At 36.5% G+C, this 19,386-nt stretch overlaps 1 protein-coding gene across 3 annotated transcripts in view; it reads left to right on the top strand.

Annotated features, from left to right (window-relative positions):
- The window catches only part of LOC120630269 (supervillin-like), a 294,583-nt gene that overhangs the window by 264,531 nt on the left and 10,666 nt on the right, over positions 1-19,386 (top strand). For all 3 annotated transcript variants that reach the window (XM_039899430.1, XM_039899428.1, XM_039899431.1), the window contains 9 exons: positions 2,669-2,779; positions 6,418-6,590; positions 10,907-11,085; positions 12,700-12,868; positions 13,136-13,287; positions 13,632-13,792; positions 14,209-14,321; positions 14,647-16,316; positions 16,706-16,804. In XM_039899430.1, coding sequence (XP_039755364.1) covers positions 2,669-2,779; positions 6,418-6,590; positions 10,907-11,085; positions 12,700-12,868; positions 13,136-13,287; positions 13,632-13,792; positions 14,209-14,321; positions 14,647-16,316; positions 16,706-16,804 — 2,827 coding nt within the window. The remainder of the gene's footprint in view (positions 1-2,668; positions 2,780-6,417; positions 6,591-10,906; positions 11,086-12,699; positions 12,869-13,135; positions 13,288-13,631; positions 13,793-14,208; positions 14,322-14,646; positions 16,317-16,705; positions 16,805-19,386) is intronic.

The following is a 19,386-nucleotide window of genomic DNA, read 5'->3' as shown; positions in this document are numbered from 1 at the left end:
TCTAATATTTTAATAAATATTCCAAAATGAACTAATATTTTCGTGTCTATTGCGTTACATAGTATGCATTCAGTAACAGTATAAATCTGTTTGCGTCGTTTGTTATCGTAAAGGTCACTATGTCCTGCTGCACTCGATTTATCTTTTATTACTATCATATCCAACAAACCTTTGTTGTTTGTCAAGAACCAAGAAATTATAGTACAAATTAAATCTCCTTTATGAATTATTTATTAATCGGCGGTCGGCAAATTATATAGGAGAACAAATGTTATAGCAACCTATTAAAGGTTTGATCGTAACAAAAAAGGGTCAACAGTCGATCGCTGGTACGTTTTCTCCAGTCAAGGTTACGCAGACACATATGGACTGGTTTGGCGCACCTTCAGTATTTACACTTCACGCATCAAGTGTGATGCGTCATTTATTACAGCTACTGTCGATAGTATTTACCATCGCGCTAGGATCTGCGCCTGAGTCATACTTACTCGTTGCCAGATAATGGCAACTGACCGATCAGTTTGTGTTTGTCAAGCTCTCGTAGCGCTCGTTTGTCGTCCCACTTTATTGTACCTTTCGTAGACTTTCAATTGCCTTTTTTTTTTTTTAAACCGATAGTTGTAACATACTTTGTGCATAATTCATGTTTTATTCATAATTAGTTACTACGTAATGGATGTAAACAATCTGTGATATTTGTGTGCAAAAACAATTTATTGCTATATTGCAAATGGAGCGAATCGACATACTTGTGAATCATTATTTATAAACTAAATCTAGTCAGTTATGTGATTGGACTAAATCAAAATGTTTTACGGAGTAATCATTGCCTTTGGCGCGCTTTTGTACCTTGTGTGGAAATTTTTGTTTGCTAAAGGCTTTCAAACGTCTGTGATACCTGCTGCATCTGCTCATGATGAGAGAGAATTAATTTCTAAGAAGGATGAAGCCAATACAAACGCCAAAGTTTCATTATTTGAAGCTCAACCTAATCCAGATCGCACTGGAATAGATAATACTTGTAATCGGCTAGAAAATCTTAGTTTGCGACGCAGATCTAACAGCGAACAGATTTTGAAAATTAAAAATGTAGAGAGTGAAGAAAATAAAGCTTACGATCCGTATTTACAATTTAAAAGAGAAAATAAACAAAACAATTTTACTAAAAATACTGTTCCTGAAGTGGTTGAAAAATATGTAATACAAAGAACACAAATATTGCAAGACAAAAAATTTATCTCACCTAGTTTACTATTGAAACAACAAAATGAAAAGAAACAACATGAAAAGTTAGTCAAAAGAATTAGCCCGCCCAAGGAGCGTTTTGCAGAATTCCTAGAAAATACTATTTTAAACGATGATAAATTGCAATCTATTATACAAAACCTGTCTTTAAATGAATGCACAGTTGAATCTACTAAGGTAGCTGAAGTTTTACCTGCTTTCAGTAGAAGTAGGGAGGAAAGTCCATTTACGGAAAAAGCTGTAGAACTGCAAAAATCGATAGATCAAATTGCGGACCGTGTAAAACGTTTAAATGAAATCAACATTGACTCTGATGTTTTACCAGAAAATAAAAAGGAGGATGAAGCAGAAGAAAAGGAATGTAAATCTTTATTTCTTCGGCGTCTCGAAAAGCAGACTGGACTGCCTACTGGATTAAACTTTGGATCGGTTATAGGAGAGTTAAAGTTAAAGACTAAAAATGCTGGCAACGGTGGACTTAAACCTGTATTCAAAAAATTCGATATCGACACTGTGGATAGTCAGGCACGTTTATTTTTATAATAAATCATTTTATATTATTTTACAAAGTTTCAAAGGTATAATTCTACGCGTTATCATTAATTATTATACAATATTCACGCTGTGAATGTGAATTAATGCTTATTCACATAGACATACGCAACAACAAAGCTTTTTACCGCATAAGATAGAAATGATTAAAATCTTTCACACCTATAACATGATATCTTGTAAGGTGACTTAACACTTATCATGATAGTAGTTACGAAACTACCAGAAGTTCAAAACGATGCTTATGTCACTCGTTTTCTGTGTTGTGTTTAGTTGCGCCTTGTGCAATTGAGATATTCATTAACGAGTGGTCTTGGATCACGAATAGTCCTAAGACGTGGCTTTAAAAAGCTTTTAAATTTTACTTAAGTTGTTAATGACGCAAGTACTGAAACTTTGAGCCACTGTTTTGTTTTGATTTTAAGATTGCAGTTGCTTACGAAATCTGTAAGATGTATTCCTTCATTAGGTTACCTAAAGATTAAAATAAACCAGATTTAAGATTAATACAAATTTATTTTAAATATAAATATTAAAATATATATAAGGATCGTTAAAATAATAATTATATTTTTCTCTGTAGTTACATGGGAATGAGTTTTTTATGAAATAAATAGTTACCAAGTTACCACTACCAAGCGAAATCGTGTTGGCGTATCTATTTTTTTTTTTACTTTTATTCATAAGGTCTTGTTATACTATTCTGAGAAACTTATATTCCATTACAACATATATAAATTTCACTCCCAGACCTCAAAAAAATCTACCCGGTTAGTCAACGGGACACGTGATATTCAAGTCCCTCAAAAAATCTGGTAAAATTTGAATAGAAGAAAACCAAAATGTTTCAGTGAGAATTATTTTGTTGCAGGAATCATTAAATGTTGCAGTTGACGATAAGAAGAAGGTGCTTATAGATGAAAATGAATTAGGATCAAACATTTTAGCCGATCGAAGAAATAAACTTGAAACAGCTGCACAGGTAAATATGTTTCTAATAACAGTTATAATTAGCTGGAAAGCTTAAGATGGAAAGTAGCCTACCCACAAATGAAAGAATGGAGTGATAATTTAAATGCCCACTTCCTTTGGCGTTACAACGCTTTGCAAGTTTCGGCATCCGTTACAATTTTTCAACCTTTTTTGTTTTGGCTTTTGCAACTCTCGCGAAATCATATGCTCATACTTTTGGGACCTTAAAACACATCTGGCTGGATAAGAGTAGCAACGGACAATTAATGTGCTCGAAAATGAATTATAATAATGAAACATTTTGATCGAGAATGTTGCCATTAAAAATGTTTACAAGCTCTCTATTGTCCTAAAGCTATAGGAATGTTGTGCCAACTGCATTTTTTTCAGTTAGTGAAGGTTACAAAAGTCTATCACCGTAGTTTGACAGAATTTCGATACAGACTGGTTTCCTCGCTATGCTTTCCTATATTCTCATATGTGAGGAGTATAAAGTATGAAATCGATGTTGGGCAGTGAAACCTAATACTAAGACTAATATTCAGAATTATTTTATACTGAAATATATCGCACTGTTTTTTTTTATACATCAATAACACATCGGACTGGCTAATAATAAAACAGCAATAACAGTTATAATGTCTAGACAGAAAAACAGAGAAAGATAAAAATAAAGAAAGTGCTTTAAGCGCCCAGACTGATCAATAAACTATAAATTTCTCTATTTTATTAGTTTTATTATTAAGGTAAGATGTGTTAAAACTTATGTACTAAGAAACAGTGTGCTAATCTGTATTTTAATAAATCGCGGGCCGAACAAGTCGCTTTAAATTTGCATATTTTAACAGTGAGAAAGCGGTCATACAGTCACGCTCCAAAACCTCGGACACTGTACCTAACTTTGTAATGCAGCTTTGGTATCAGATAAACACTTCTTACAGTTCAAAATGATCTCCTGAGTCACAGACCATTTGACGAGATGCTATCAGTTCGGTTTAGTGATACATTACGCTAATGGTCTAGTTCACACGCGCCGAGCCTTTTACCATTCAGATCTGAATTGCGCAAGCATTAACGTTTCTGTATGATGAACACGATCGCTGTATGAATTTGCATGTATCATGTACTACTGTGTCTTGAATCGCTGCGTTGTTTTCAAACAAAAATGTGGTCATATGTCTTGGATATCAGTATGCGTTGCTTATTTGTATCTTAATTTGAGTTTACATTATGCTATCTGTATAATCTTACCACTAGAGTATAAATTGCAAATTTTTAAAAAAAAACACACTAAACAAAATTTTCTTGATTACGGAGACTCGCGAAGGTTGAAGTATGTATAAACAGATTCAAGGCGAACCCGTATCTAACTAACTAACTAATAAGTTCTGAACAACTATCGAAATCTCTCATCTTCTACCTCGAGCTTGGAACAAGCCTGCGGGTGATAGATTAACGTCGCGAGATTCATAATTTGGGTCATATTACTTTAATAAGTATTGACACTTATTGTGTTTTAATGGTAGTCAAACAGGAGATAAATCAATTTAAAAACCGGTATTAGATCCGTCTTGGTATTATTCTCGCCCATTTCTAATAGAAGATTGATTTTCCTTTGTTCGAAAGAGTTAAAATTAAAGTGTTTAAAACATTTCCGTCGGAGTTGGTTTAAAAAACCACTTTACAGTTATTGCGCAGCCAATATTTGCAATATTAAATTGTGCTAATAAATGTATCCTTAACGTCAAAATGTAAAGGATTTGTGGAAATATCAAGGTGGCGCTTTTGCTTTGTATTGTTTTGTTGGTAATTGGCTCGGCCTATATTGCCAATACCGTTGTTTCCGTCTTTCGAAATCCTTATTGAACTCGGCCAAGACTCAAGTCGTTGATACTGTGTGTCTTACTATTTACTAATCCACCTAAAGATTAAGGAAATCGTGATTCAAATCATTTCTAAATGTTTATTACAGTTTCTTTTTTACTTTCACGATTCACAAGAGTTAGTATTGAATAAGAATGAACAGTAATTTTGTCATTAATGTGTAACAAAATAAAGTTTTACTTTGTTTTGCGAATCTATTTTCCCCTTACTTTTCGTTATTTCATATGCTGCTGTCAAGCATTGACTTTTAAGCTTTAGATGCTGTATGGTCAAAAACTTTTGCTGTTTGTCAAAGTTGCTTCTGCTCTCTCAAACAGAATACAAGGTTTAAAATCTTAAACACAACACGCCGTGGCTCCTATGCAGGTTGGCAAGCTTTAAACGATTAATTCTTATCACATTTAAGAAGTACAAATCTGGACCGTCGCGTGTCAGTCAACTTAAGTAATGAACAACACCAATTTATTAACCCCAGGCTGGCATTAAGAATGTCTTAACAGAAAACCCAATAGCTATCGGATTTTAGATGACCCTGGAATAAAACCCATCTTGATCTTTAGTCGAATATGATAATCATTGTCTGGTGGTAGGCCTCGGCCGTGGCTAGTTACCGCCCTACCTACAAAGACATGCGGCTAAGCGATTCAGCGTTCCGCTACGATGTTGCTTGGAAACCAACAAGGAGTGTGGGTTTAATATAACTGCTATACCCCTAACAAGTAAGTGGGATTGCAGTCAAGGGCTAACTTGCAGTAATATAAAAAAAAACATATAGGTAGATCAGCTTGTCTCTAATACCTATCTACCTCTAATTACCTACGTGTTTGAAAATTTTTAAAAATATTTGAAGTATCCTAAAATATGTCTGTGTTACCTCAGACAAGGCAATTTAACGCGACGTGAGTAACACAGAGCTTTGCCATAATGAGTCATTGACCGCACACTGATTATAATGCATTACGTAGAATTTGCTAACCACATTCTTATTGTAAATATTAATGAGCTTTATGTATAGGTAATAAATAAGTAAAATAAGATTTCAATTGGAAGTTATTTAAGTTTATTAAAGATCAGACTGAAAATACCGTGACTAAAAAAGATAAGTTTAGTTTTTGAGATGCACTTATTGTGATAAGGAACAATAGCTGCCGTCTGAAATTCCCTACCAGGGAGTCGTTCTTTTGGAAGCCAAAAATCTTTTGCAAATTGCGATTTATGTCGTGGAAAGCACCTTTCGGTAGCGTAGGTACTAATAAAAGAATGTTATATTCACGATTAAAATATTCTTGGTACAAGAATAGATTTTTGGCCTAATACCAAAAGTAAGTTCTTGTTTTCGTGCGTTCCGGAAATTCGCGGGAACTATTCCTTCATTTTTAGTTAATTTTTATATGTGACATTACACTGTGAAATTAAATACATCCGCCTGTTGCGAAACCGCTGCGAGCACGCACGATACAGTCGTGGTTCGCGCACTGTTGCCGATGTTACATTACAGAGTAGTTACAAATAGAGTATCCATGTAAAATATTGAATATCGAACGTTTCACAAACCATCGAGTTAAAAAAAGTCGTAGAACAAAAGTTGTTAGTTTTCTTGTAAACAACTATGGGTCAAGAGCATTCTTGTATTTTTTATGAAACCCTGTGTACTAAACTACATCTGGATCCGTCCTTGAGTAAAAAAACATCCGACCAAACTTTCGCGTTTATATTATTAGTTTAGATTATTATATGTCTCGATTAACCAAGCTTTGTTTAAAGGGATGGCGAAAACGCGTACCACAGAGCGACGCTTCGCTCTTCACGGTAGCGGGTCGCCTGGAACGCGACAAGGTCACCACTGCCACGCCGCCCATCACACCACCACCTGCGACCACCCCACCAGCTTCATCACCCGTCGTGACGCCCGCTGTACCACCACCAAACAGATTCAGGTTTGTAATATCAGATATCCATGAAAAATACCAAATATAAAGCGACTAACCGCGACTTCAAATTCATATTCAACAACTATTAGGCACTTAAGAAGCGTTCATACGTTATGTTTACATTATTGAGAGGTTTATGTGATAGAACTTTTCTTACGCATTTAATATTGTAATCTTATTTCAACTTGATAATTTCAAGTCTTTGTTTTTATTTATTGGTAGAGTAAAAATGAAAATAAGATATTTTAAACTGCGTGTACTAAAATTGGAATCGGTTCAACCTTACCCGAAATATGATTGCTTTTGGGTTTTGGAAATTAGGAAAAACCAAAAAATATCAATTAACAAACACATACGTCTAAAATAGAGCAGGGCGCAAAACAAAGCTCCTCTCAATCTGTGCACTTAATTCTTATAGTTAAACCAAAGTTATTGTTAAAGAGAATGGGTATTATTACCTTGGACGCAGGACATTGAACTTTTAACAAAGGTAATATATTTGAGTCCAGGAACAGTTTTACAGACAAATAAAAGTCAAAATCGATAAAATTTCTCACGGTATTTAGCGCTATTTTATATCGGCGTTCGGCGCGTTATCCTTCGTTGTACCAGCAGCTGATAAATTGAATTAAACCTCAAGGCAATTTGGTCTCAAAGCGGCGCAGTACATCCGTCGACAAATCGACCACACGCAGTCCCGTATCAGCCGTTTAGCTTATATAACCAAATAAAGATATTATGTCTTGTATCGCTGCATTCGATCTGTATGACTTAAAGCACCATATAAGGTATTGGACCTTCGACGTGTCAGTATTGATTTGTTAATCGAACTTGCAGAATTAGGGGAAATATTTCACTGAATGTTCTTTTTTATTTTATTTATGACATTATGAGTTTTGATAATTCAATATGATTCTAAAATAATCGTTTTATCTCACGAAGACCGTTAAACCTCAGCTTTTGGAGCAGTGCACACAAACACTTTTCTTTTTCGTATGATAATAATTAAGAAAAAATGTATGAATGTTGAAAACCGGTATATTGTATTGATTGATCTGGAAAAAAACATTCGACAGGTTACCTCCTAAATTGATTCGGCATGTCATAGAATCCCAATCCATTCCAGAGCACTCTATTGTCTTATACGAGAAATGTATAATTTAGTGACCTATACAGGTTCTTAGTATGATGAGATTGAGTAAACCCTCTTAAGTTAATTTTGGGGTCCACCAAGGATCGACTCTTAGCCCGTGAAAATTAACTATAAGAATTGTTACCTGACTAACTTTTTTTGCGATTGGAATGTATCCGACGTAAATACAAAGAGTTTACGCACATATAACTAAGTACATAGACAACAACAAAGCCAAACGGAATTCATAAGATAAATTTATAATGAAGGTAAATAAAATTATACTCAAGTCTAAGGTACTTCCAATAAATATCCCTTACTTGTACTCGGCCTTAGCATTCTTGTAGATCGATATACCTATATAAATCAGATTAACAAAGTGATAAAGTAAAGAAGTTATGTCTCGAGAATTATAATGATTGTTGTATTAACATCTAGTAATTACATGATTCATATATTGCACGTTTTTATAACAATGATATTTTTGGGTACTGTTGCTGATTGTTTGCTTGGAAACAGTTAGCTCGGCTCTCAACACCAGCAAGATTGAAAAATCATTGTAAATGTTGGTGTTGGAAAAGAGCAACTGTTGAGTTTCTTGCCAGCTTCTACTCGTTGGAATGTGCCTTCCGAAGCGTTCGTAAAATCACAACAAGCAGACAGACTTGACCTTTGAAATTGCTTATTAAGTAGGCCTTAAATCAATTATTTTTTAAATAATATAATAAATTATACGTTTAGAAAACTGTAACCCATTTGCAACTTTGTAACCTTATAGATCCTAAATGGGCATTTAAAAGGAAAATAGTTAATGAAACCTTTAATGATTTCAAAATACCCGTTCAATGATACGGCACTTGTCATATATTATGGACTTTAGCTTTTTCTTCCCAATAAGGTATCTAGTGGCCGTGATTTTTAATTAGCATTTTAGAACACTGTAGGTTTAGAAAAATCTATGGTTCCAATTTTCTTTAAATTTCTAGACCTTTGTGGACAGTGCTGAACGCTATCTGGTATGTCAGAGGTCTTCGATGTTATCCCGGACAGAAGCAATTTGGGATTTAATCATTTCTGAATATCCTCTGGTCTGGTCTGGCGGGAGGTCGTGGCTAGTTAGAGTCTGGCTAGCTAGCTTTAGAGTCACCATAAAATCAACGTGTCGACCATCCAAAGTACGGCAACAGGGAAAAGGCCTTATTAACTTGCGTTTATTATAACACGTTCACTACTTGGATATATGTATACCAATGTGGCCCAGTGAAAACTCTTTGAGGAGAGTAAAAGCTGTAAGGGAAGATTATTTTTTTTCTCTTTTCCGGGAAGAAAAATGTCTCTCTATCTGTAGTATCCGAGCTAGTGAGATTGCAGTAAAGAGGTAACTTTTAGAGGAATAAAGAAGGTCTACGTTGTATATTAATTAGGTGGCCGCTCGGCGCAATGGGCAGTGATCCTGCTTTCTGAGTCCATTACTGTTCCGGGATTCCCACTACTGTTTAAAATGTTTGTGCGATGAACATGAACATTTTTCAGTGGCTGGGTGTTTATATGTATTTTACAGATAAACCTGGATTTTAGAAGTGTTTATGTATATAATTGATAAATCATTCATCAGTTCTCTTAGTAGGTACCCATAACATACATAGCTACGCTTACTTTGGGCCTAGATGGCGATGTGTGTTTTATTATTTATATATTTATATTTCTAGTGCGTTGTAAAGAAAAAAGAAATTACTACTTTGTAGTGCGCATTCGGGTAAAAAAGAGATATTTACTCCCTTAAGTAGGTTAAATAGTGAACTTGATATTATATAGCACATACAGCTACCGTATGTTTACGGACACACTTACTGACGTTTTCCTATGAGTAAGTATGATACATTTTTAAAATGCGTCATGTGGAACTGCAGGCATTCAACAGTGAGCGATTGAAGGTTTACAACAGTGTCTTTTGTCACGGCCCATTTACTAACATGATGTATGACATGTCAACCTGTATGCAGTTTATAATCTCAAACCAAAACATACTTCGACCTTACTGTGTGCCGTGATTTTTATATATAGGAGATTATAATGTCTGAATTGGCTCAGGTGTGGCCTAGTGGGAAGTTTTTGCTGCAACAAGCTATCACCTTTAAGCAAAAAATAGAAACGTCAAACATTTCAGTATTTCTGTGGAACTGCATCGTAAATTTAGAAAGAACAAATACCTAAAACCGTACATATAAATATATACACATATACTTGTCAAATCCACACATTTAATATATAATAGACGGCCGATTGGCGCAGTTTGCAGCGACCCTGCTCTCTGAGCCCAAGGCCGTGGGTTCGATTCCCACAACTGGAAAATGTTTGTGCGATGATCATGAATGTATTTCACTGTCTGGGTGTTTATATGTATTTTCTAAGTATTTATGTATATAATTCATAAAAATGTTCATCAGGCATCTTAGTACCCATAACACAAGCTACGCTTACTTTGTTGCTAGATGGCGATGCGTGTATTGGTAGTATTTTTATTTATATATCCCGCTTCAGTTTAACGCCCTTCTTACCATCATGTGACATAGCAGCCAAGTGCTAACTTGAATAACCACCTTCAACTTATAACACATACGCCATGAGCATTACAACATAATTTTGTTTCTGGGTATATTGTAAGATTTTATTGTATCATGTTAGGCAGGCGCGCTCCACCTTAGGCTGCATCATCAGTTGTGACCAACAGGTGTGATTGCAGTCAAGTGCTCGTCTATAAACATAAAAAAAAAAACCAAGATGCTTACTCGGTCTAACTCATAGGCATTCCTCTCTCATAGAGCGAGATTGTGAGATGTGATAATTTACTACCAGTACTTATTTTTTAGTACCTCTTATCATAGTTTATGACACTTTCGGTATCAAAAGCAATGGTATCAACATCATCGTCATCGTTTCAGCTTGCGACGGTCCACTTCTGAACTTAGTCTTCTAAACCCTCCCCCCTCCACCCCTCGTCACTATTTTTATCGTGCCGAAAAGCGTCCCACACAACGCCTTCTTGTTCGGATCACCACTCTAGGCCTCCCCTGGTTCAACGACCATCCTACTTACAACAAGCATCAAAAGCATATAGTTTTTAAATTCAGTTTTGTATATCCATAATACCACTGTTAAAAAATTAAACATGTTGATTTTTATCCTACAGATCTCGCAAGGCCCCTACGTCCCCAACCAACGGGTTCGCATCGGGTCCTTTGCGTTCGGCGTCATGTGCAGTTATGAGCGCAGTTGTCGACAGCAAACCCAAAGAGGCGCCCAAGATCGACCGCGAGTCGTTCAAAAGGAGCCATTCTGTGAGCGAGAGCATCAGCAGAGTCGATCAGAGTAAGTTGAAAACCCATGGCATACTCCAGCGTTTTGTATGTTTTATGGGCTAGCGCACAAAGTATTTTGTCGCGTTCCTTATCAAGATCCTTCTGTCACCGCTTTACATTATACCGTATTCTTAATGCGGTAGAGCCCTTAGCACAAGGTTTGCTAACTAGGAATCGAGAAGTCGTTTTCGAATATTAAAACTATGTATCGTCATAGTAAAATGGACCTAATATTGCACATTTAGGGTCGCAAATTCTATATTTCTGATTTTTCTTTTACAAAGGTTTCAACAGCCGAGGTGTTGTAGGCAAATTTGAACTACTTAATGCACATAAGATTCACTTTAATAATCCGATGTTCAAGTATTTCCATACTAAAAAACGACTCCTCGATTGCTAGAAATCTTCTACTAAGGCTACAGATACGGTAAACTAAAGCAGTATGAAAACTACGAACAAACGTTCGAAACGTATCCTCGACTAAAATCCTGCGACAATAGCTTTGGGGCTTCGTCGGTGCGTGCATCTGTGTGAGTGTGATCGATCTTTTGTTAGTAGTTTTCACAGATACAGATCAGATTAGATCTGTCACCACCCCTCCTCCTCCGCGGGATCACTAAATAATCTGCTCTGAGTAATGATTATCGGCAAACCTTGTCTGCGGCTTTTAGTCTAGCTGTGGACTGGTATAGGCTATTGATTGCCTGATCGCTCAGCACTATCAATATAAAATGTACTGATAAAAAGTTTCAAAATCATTTTACACATTCAGAATCTCTTAGAAGGCGATTTGGCTTTGCTGTTATTGGCATTTTATCGTAAATAAAATGCAATGTGCTCAGCCAGCCGTTTCGGACACACATAATAAATGCAGCGTATATTTACCTTTTCAGTAAACTTGCTGATAATGCGTTGCGAACGGCCTAATGCTACTTACTATGCTGCAATTTGCGAGGGTTTTACCAATAAATATTACACGATTTAGTACTGTCAATTTTTCTTTTTTTTTTATCAATTCATACATTTTAAATGCATACTGAGCGTTCTATGACAAAGCTACGGCTCTCATTTTCCCGATGCCAATTAATAAATGCCCTCTATAACAGTCTTATAGTGACTGCCAAATTTTTTTATAACCTCAATATAGACTGAGATATTTTAAATATAGTTTGTCAATAAGTCCTAAGTATAAACATAAAGCTTAAAACAACCGTTAACTGAAACGTTAACTTTATATTAAATAATTCAAGTAGTACTGTGCGCAATGAAATCTGATACACGGTATATTTTAACATAACTCACCAGCGCTTAAAAATAAAATTATTATGAATAATTTTAAATTGATGATTCACTTCTCACCTAAAAAGTGTCTCCTGACATGTTTTTATGACTAAGACATTTCGCTTCCTAGTTTCCAGTTCCTAGTTACTCACTGTTTAGTTGTGGATATATCCCGCGCATGTTTTTGACTTGCCTCGAAGATTAGGGTGACTAGACATTTCTGGATGATGTACCTACGTTTTATTTTATAGTAACATGATATTCGTTTTGGGTCCCGTTGTTTGAGACTGTTGCTAATGGAAGAGTATTGATCGATAAAAATAATATTTTTTGCTCATTTCAGCAGAAGAAATATCTCCAGGGGCAGAGAAATCCGGATGTCAAGTCAGAGTTCCGCGGGCGGATGATGAGACATTCCAGGCCTTCTTCACACCAGCTCTTCAGCAAGAGATTATTCTGTCAACAGACGTGGAAGTAGATCTGGACGCCATCGATAGTGGTTCGAGGCAATTGTGAGTATAAATGCTTAAGACATATTCTTTGTGTGAATCAAACTTTCTCTCTTCAAAGCTGTATATTTTTATAACGTAGGACTAGGAAACCATAACCTTAGTATTCGAAATTCATTTTAGGTTCATACTTCAATCCATTTTTGATGATAATGTTCTTAACGCAGAGATGGCCAAGTGGACAAGTAACACTAATGTTTCAGTTTGTACATTATGAGTTCAAACTAATGTGATCCTAAAGCTTATGCAATGATAACTTATTTATTTCAGACTAGCGAGTGAATGGACGCGGAGGGCCAAACGTGAGAGGCGACATGTCGCATCCCGCAATCCGCTGCGAGCTCTCGCCGCTAGGACTGACTTGCGAGAAGAGTATCTCGCTCAGCCGCTCACTATCCGGGACCAGTTGATTAAGGAGAAAAGTTAGTGATTTATCTTTTGTTTCAGGTTTAATGCCTGCCTTAACGATAAACTTTTGCGGATGGATTTTTTACTTAATCTAGATCAGGTTTTATTGAAGTCTACAAATTCAAGAGTACAGTAATCAAGTTATATGCCTAATACATTTCTCTTAATTCACTAAACGGTATATGACCTTGAATTCCTTCTCTTGTCGTTTTATCGCTGAACCTTCGAATTTATTAAAACTAAAAGTCATGAACTTTTTTAAAACTAAGCAGTATTCTGGATTTTTCACTGATATCAGGAAGAGGTAAATGTTTGATAGTAATTTATGTTTTCTCATAAAATCAATTATTGTTTACAGTAACAGCCAACTGTGGTCTAGCGGCGGAGGCGTTAGCGGCGCTGGCGAGTAAAGAAGACTTCTCGAACGTCGCCTTACGAAGTGCTTCAGCCACAAACATCCCCAGTCAAGGCACGAAACCACTCATGATGCTGCACGTTAAGGGGCGGAGACGAGTGCAGGTTAGTAACCAGGCCCAGTATACCTAACCCTGAAGACTGTTTTCCATCTATATTTTATTCATTTGATTTAATGTTTAATAAGTATCCCATTTAACTGTTTTCTTTCTTTTGTCCATTAAAAGCATAAATGTGACTTTCAAATTAAGTTTTTTTACCTATTTTCTATATGAACTTTAAGGGAAGAATCCGAAAATCTATTTCGTGGAAGGATGTGCGGCAGACTTATGCCCAGCATAAAAAAGCAAGCCTCATAGCATTGCATTCTTTGTGTCAAACGTAACATTCACAGAAAAAAAAACTGTTTCGTAGTGCTTTTTATTCTCTATTATTTTACCTTTCTTCAGTTGTTCGTCAATTAAGCTGGAGAATAAATAATTATTGTTCTTTATGATCTACATTATTTTAATATTCTTTAGACTCGTCTGGTGGAGCCTGTCCATACGAACGTCAACCGCGGCGACTGCTTCCTATTGGTCACTTCCGATCAGCTCTTCCTCTACATTGGACTGTATGCCAATGTTATTGAAAGGTAAACGAAAATATAATTTCAATTAAAGGAAACACATACTTATTACCAATGATTATTAATAATTTCCCTTTTTGCTTGCACTTAAAAATTAAGCAAACGTTTTTTGTATTAATTATTTCATAGATTTTAAACTGTTGTTTCCTATGAAATTGCCTCGATTACCAACAATAATTTTTTAAAGATCCATTAAAATAATTGTATAAGAGATTATGCTTAAGGATTATGCTTAGTCAAAGATTTTACTTTAATCCTAAACGATTTAATAAATTTTATAAAGTAATTGCCTGTAATTAATAATGACCCCAATTTTTTGTTTCTGTTGTAGAAACCGAAGCACAGACATCGCACAACATATACTAAACACAAAAGATCTCGGTTGCAAAACCTCAAGTGGATTAATTAAAATAGATGAACAAACCAAGAATTTCTCAAACAAACATTGGAACCAATTTTGGTCTCTACTCGGAGTGACAGAGGAGATCGAAAACTACAATCCGGCTGAGACCGGATCCCCTGATGAAGATGAAATCTTCGAGTCATGCATCGTGCAAACAAATATGTGCTATGAAGTTATGGACGACGAATTAGTGCCTATTAAGGAGTATTGGGGCCAACTACCAAAGATTGCCATGTTGCACCAATCCAAGGTCATAGTATTTGACTATGGCTCGGAAATGTATATTTGGTATGGAAAAAACGTTCCTCTTGAAAGCCGTAGACGGGCCGCACAATTAGCACAAGAGCTCTTTGATGAGGGCTATAACTATGAAGAATGTCATATAAATCCTCTAAACGCTGCTGCCTACCAAGGTGCTAGAGAAGAATCCAATACATCCACCAAATCTGCCAAAAGCAGACCGGAATGGGCCATACTATCCAAAGTCACCCAGCATATGGAAACTATCCTGTTCAAGGAGAAATTCCTGGATTGGCCCGACTACAGCCGCGTAATCAAGGTCAAACCCCAGGAGTACAAGTCCAATAGCACCGAAATCAACCCGTGCGACGCCGAGGAAATGTGGTCCAACGAATACCATGACCCCGATCTCATATTAGAAGGGTCACATGTTGGAAGAGGAACACATTATTATGATAAAGAATCGATGCGCTACTACGACATTAAGACGAAATCTGTCTGCAAGTGGGTTATACAGGAGTACGACTATCAGAAAGTCGACAACGAGGAGGAGATCGGGGAATTCTTTTCGGGTGACAGTTACATTATCAGATGGGAGTATCAGATCACAGTCACCGGTCGCGAGTTGAACGGCAAACCATCGAAACATAACCTGACCGGTAGAGATCGATGCGCATATTTCTGCTGGCAGGGTAAAGATGCTTCGTCTAACGAAAAAGGTGCCGCAGCGCTTCTCACCGTAGAGTTAGATAGAGAAAAGGGGCCCCAAGTGAGAGTAGCTCAAGGGAATGAACCGCCTGCGTTTTTGAATCTCTTCCAAGGGAAATTGGTTATCCACCAAGGCAAGAGAGGAACAGATAAAAGCCGATACAAACTATTCGTGACGCGGGGCAATATCCCGAACGAAGCTTATATGGTACAAGTGCCGTGCTCGGTTAGACAACTGCGCAGTCGAGGGTCGTTGATTCTAGTCGATACTGAAAAGTCGTGCTCATACGTCTGGCACGGATCGCGTAGTATGAAACACACGAAGCAGATCGCGGTCGAATTGGCGAACAAGCTAGTTACTCGAAAAAGCAGTCTATTTGGAAGCGACGAGATAAAGATATGTGAAATGAAAGAAGGGGAGGAATCCAAGGAGTTTCTCGATGGTTTGGGCGTAATCAACAAACAGTACTACAGTTCTGTACTTAATGGGGGGAAGGATTGTGGAGGAGACATAACCGCTAGGCTGTTCCATTTCACGGACCTTGGGGGTCAATTCGAGGCCAATGAGGTGCTGTCGCCGCTTCGGCATGAGACTCTGGCGACACCCTTTCCTTTTGAACAAAAGGAGTTGTATTCGGCTTCGCAGCCAGGTGAGTCTCGATAAATAAATCCGAAATTTCATATCGAATATAATATTAGACTTTCGTTCGACCTTCTGTATCACTGAAATCACAGACTGTATCATTGTCTTCTGTAAAACTTTTACCCCTCCCTTTTACCCTCTTAAATTATTGGCGGAACCCAATAGCGAGCGAATAGCGCCTCCCAGCAGACCAGACCACAGAAATTTCAGCCAGGGAACGTAGGACCCTCGCAGTAAACCCAATTTCAATGAATAACATAACATGAGGGGGGGGGGGGGGGGGGGGTCCGTAAAAAAAATTGCATTCTATCTAAAAGCCGCATATCTACTGTGCATAATGCAGTGTCGTTTTCACCTCCAGGTTCCATTGCTTTATTTGTGTGTATTATGTTGTAGCTCTGTTCCTGCTGGACGACGGCGCGTGTGTGTGGGTGTGGCAGGGCTGGTGGCCACGTGGGGAAGATGGAGAATTAGAGCCCGCGGAAAGGAACACCGGTAATGAAAATAAGTTTTTTTATTTTTTTATTTTAGAGGTATGCGGATTCAAATTCTCCTGGTTGTGAAATACAGTTTTTGTCTTTTTAATAAAAATCTTTATTTGTCACAGTTACAATGGCCCTTAAACTATAAGCCAGGGTGGCACTGCAATAGTAAAGACCCACTCCGAGTAACAGTAGACTAATTATACAAAAATTCCACTAGATTTAAAAAAAACTGAACCTTCGCCTAACCATTATTGGTTTATAAAAGGAAACAGTTACGATTTAAATCAATTAATGAATACACTTTTATTGCACACGCACAAAAAGTACATAAAAAAGAAAATTCAAATTCAAATTCAAAATTCATTTATTTCAAGTAGGCCTAATATAAGCACTTTTGAAACGTCAAGTATGCATGTTTGTGTGACTCTACCACCGGTTCGGAAAGCAGATTCTACCGAGAAGAGCCGGCAAGAAACTCAGTAGTTGCTCTTTTCCAACATCAACATTTACAATCATTTTGCTATCTTGCGGGAGATGAGAGCGAGGCTGGCTGCTTCCATTCTACCTTGTCATTGAGGAATTCATCAAATGTATAGTAACCTCGCTGTACTAGATGCGTTTTTACACATTTTTTAAATGTATGCATTGGTAGGTCAAGAATTTCCTTAGGAATCATGTTGTAAAAGCGTATACTCACCCCACAAAGGAGTTCTGCACCTTTCGCAGACGATATGCAGATATCACTAATTTATGACCGTTTCTGGTAAGTCGATTGTTAATTTCAGCTTTTGATTTATAAAGAGTAATATTTTGCCTCACAAAGACTATATTATTATAAATGTATTGCGAAGCTACTGTAAGAATACCTATTTCTTTAAATTTTTCACGAAGCGATTCGCGTGATCCAAGTTTATATATTGATCGTACGGCTCTTTTCTGTAGTATAAATATACTTTCAATATCTGCAGCTTTTCCCCACAGCAAGATCCCATAGGACATAATACTGTGAAAGTATGCGAAATAAACAAGCCTAGCTGTTTCAACATCGGTAAGCTGTCTAATTTTCCTGATTGCATATGCAGCTGAGCTGAGTTTACTCGCTAGGCTTTCTATATGGGTACCCCACTGTAGTTTACAATCTAAGGTCACTCCTAGAAAAACAGTGGAGTTTTCTATTTTAAGTGTTTCTCCATTTATTATGATGTTTTTATCAATTTTTTTTACGTTAGGCAAAACAAATTCCAAACACTTGGTTTTTTTTGCATTTAAAAGTAAGTTATTAACAGTAAACCAGTCTGACACATGTGACAAAGCACGGTTTACGTCGTCAAAATTATCTTTGTTTCTATCAGTCTTAAAAATGAGAGATGTATCATCTGCGAACAGTACAATCTCACAAGTGCCCCTGACATGGTGTGGCAGATCATTTATATACACCAGAAACAATAAGGGACCCAAAATTGAGCCTTGTGGGACACCCATTAAGGCAGATGATCCCTTAGACTTTATTTCTTTTACGCATACCCTTTGAACTCTATCACTTAGATAAGAGGCAATTAAATTGAGTGCAACGTTTTTGATGCCATAGTGGCTTAGTTTTAATAACAACGTTTTGTGTTCAACGCAATCGAATGCTTTGGACAGATCACAGAAAACACCAATGGCATTCTGCGAACGTTCCCAGGCATCGTAAATATACTTTATGAGTCTTGCGCCTGCATCCGTTGTACTACGACCTTTAGTGAAGCCGTACTGCTCCGGATGAAGTAAGTTATTTACATTAAAATGATTTAAAAGTTGATAAAGTATAATTTTTTCAAAGACCTTACTAAGAGTTGGCAAGATTGAAATAGGCCTGTAATTTTTATGACCGGATTTAAAAAGGGGTATTAATTTACTACATTTCATTAGGTTCGGAAAAATACCCATATCAACACATTCATTAAAAATTACGGCTAGATAAGGGGCAATAACGTCAATAATGTTAGAAATGACCATCACCGACATACCCCACAGATCACCGGTTTTTTTCAACTTTAATAACCTGAAATTCTTTACAATATCTATTGCAGATATATGTTTAAAATTAAATAAAACATTGCACTCTTTAACATTATCTCTCAATATACGCTGAGCTGCTATTGGTGAAGAGCTTAGAGAATCTGTTAACAAAATGGGAACATTCTGAAAGAAGTTTTCGAAAGTATTAGCAACCTCCCTGTCAGACGTCACTTTATTGTTATCAACAATAAGTTCAAAATCCACATCACGAGATTTAGTTTTTCCTGACTCGTAATTAACTATTTTCCAGGTTGTTTGTATTTTGTTATCAGATTGATTTCATTATACCATATTTAATGTGTAGCGATTTCGCATTAGTGCAAACATTCTTAAATATTTTAGAGTATTTTTTTACGTGTTCTACGAAAGTTGGAGTATGATTAAATTGTTTTTCATCATACAGCTCATACAACTTCTCCCTACTTTTATATATACCTACAGTAGCCCAGTCACTAAATTTTAATTTATTACTGACATTGATGTGCTTAAAGTTGAATACTCTATTAAATTCGTTGTTTATAGTATTAAATA

The sequence above is a fragment of the Pararge aegeria genome, chromosome 16 (assembly GCF_905163445.1).
Source record: "Pararge aegeria chromosome 16, ilParAegt1.1, whole genome shotgun sequence".
In the NCBI taxonomy this organism is placed as follows: domain Eukaryota; kingdom Metazoa; phylum Arthropoda; class Insecta; order Lepidoptera; family Nymphalidae; genus Pararge; species Pararge aegeria.
Note: the sequence above shows the minus strand (reverse complement) of the source record. Positions and strands in the feature narration are given on the sequence as shown.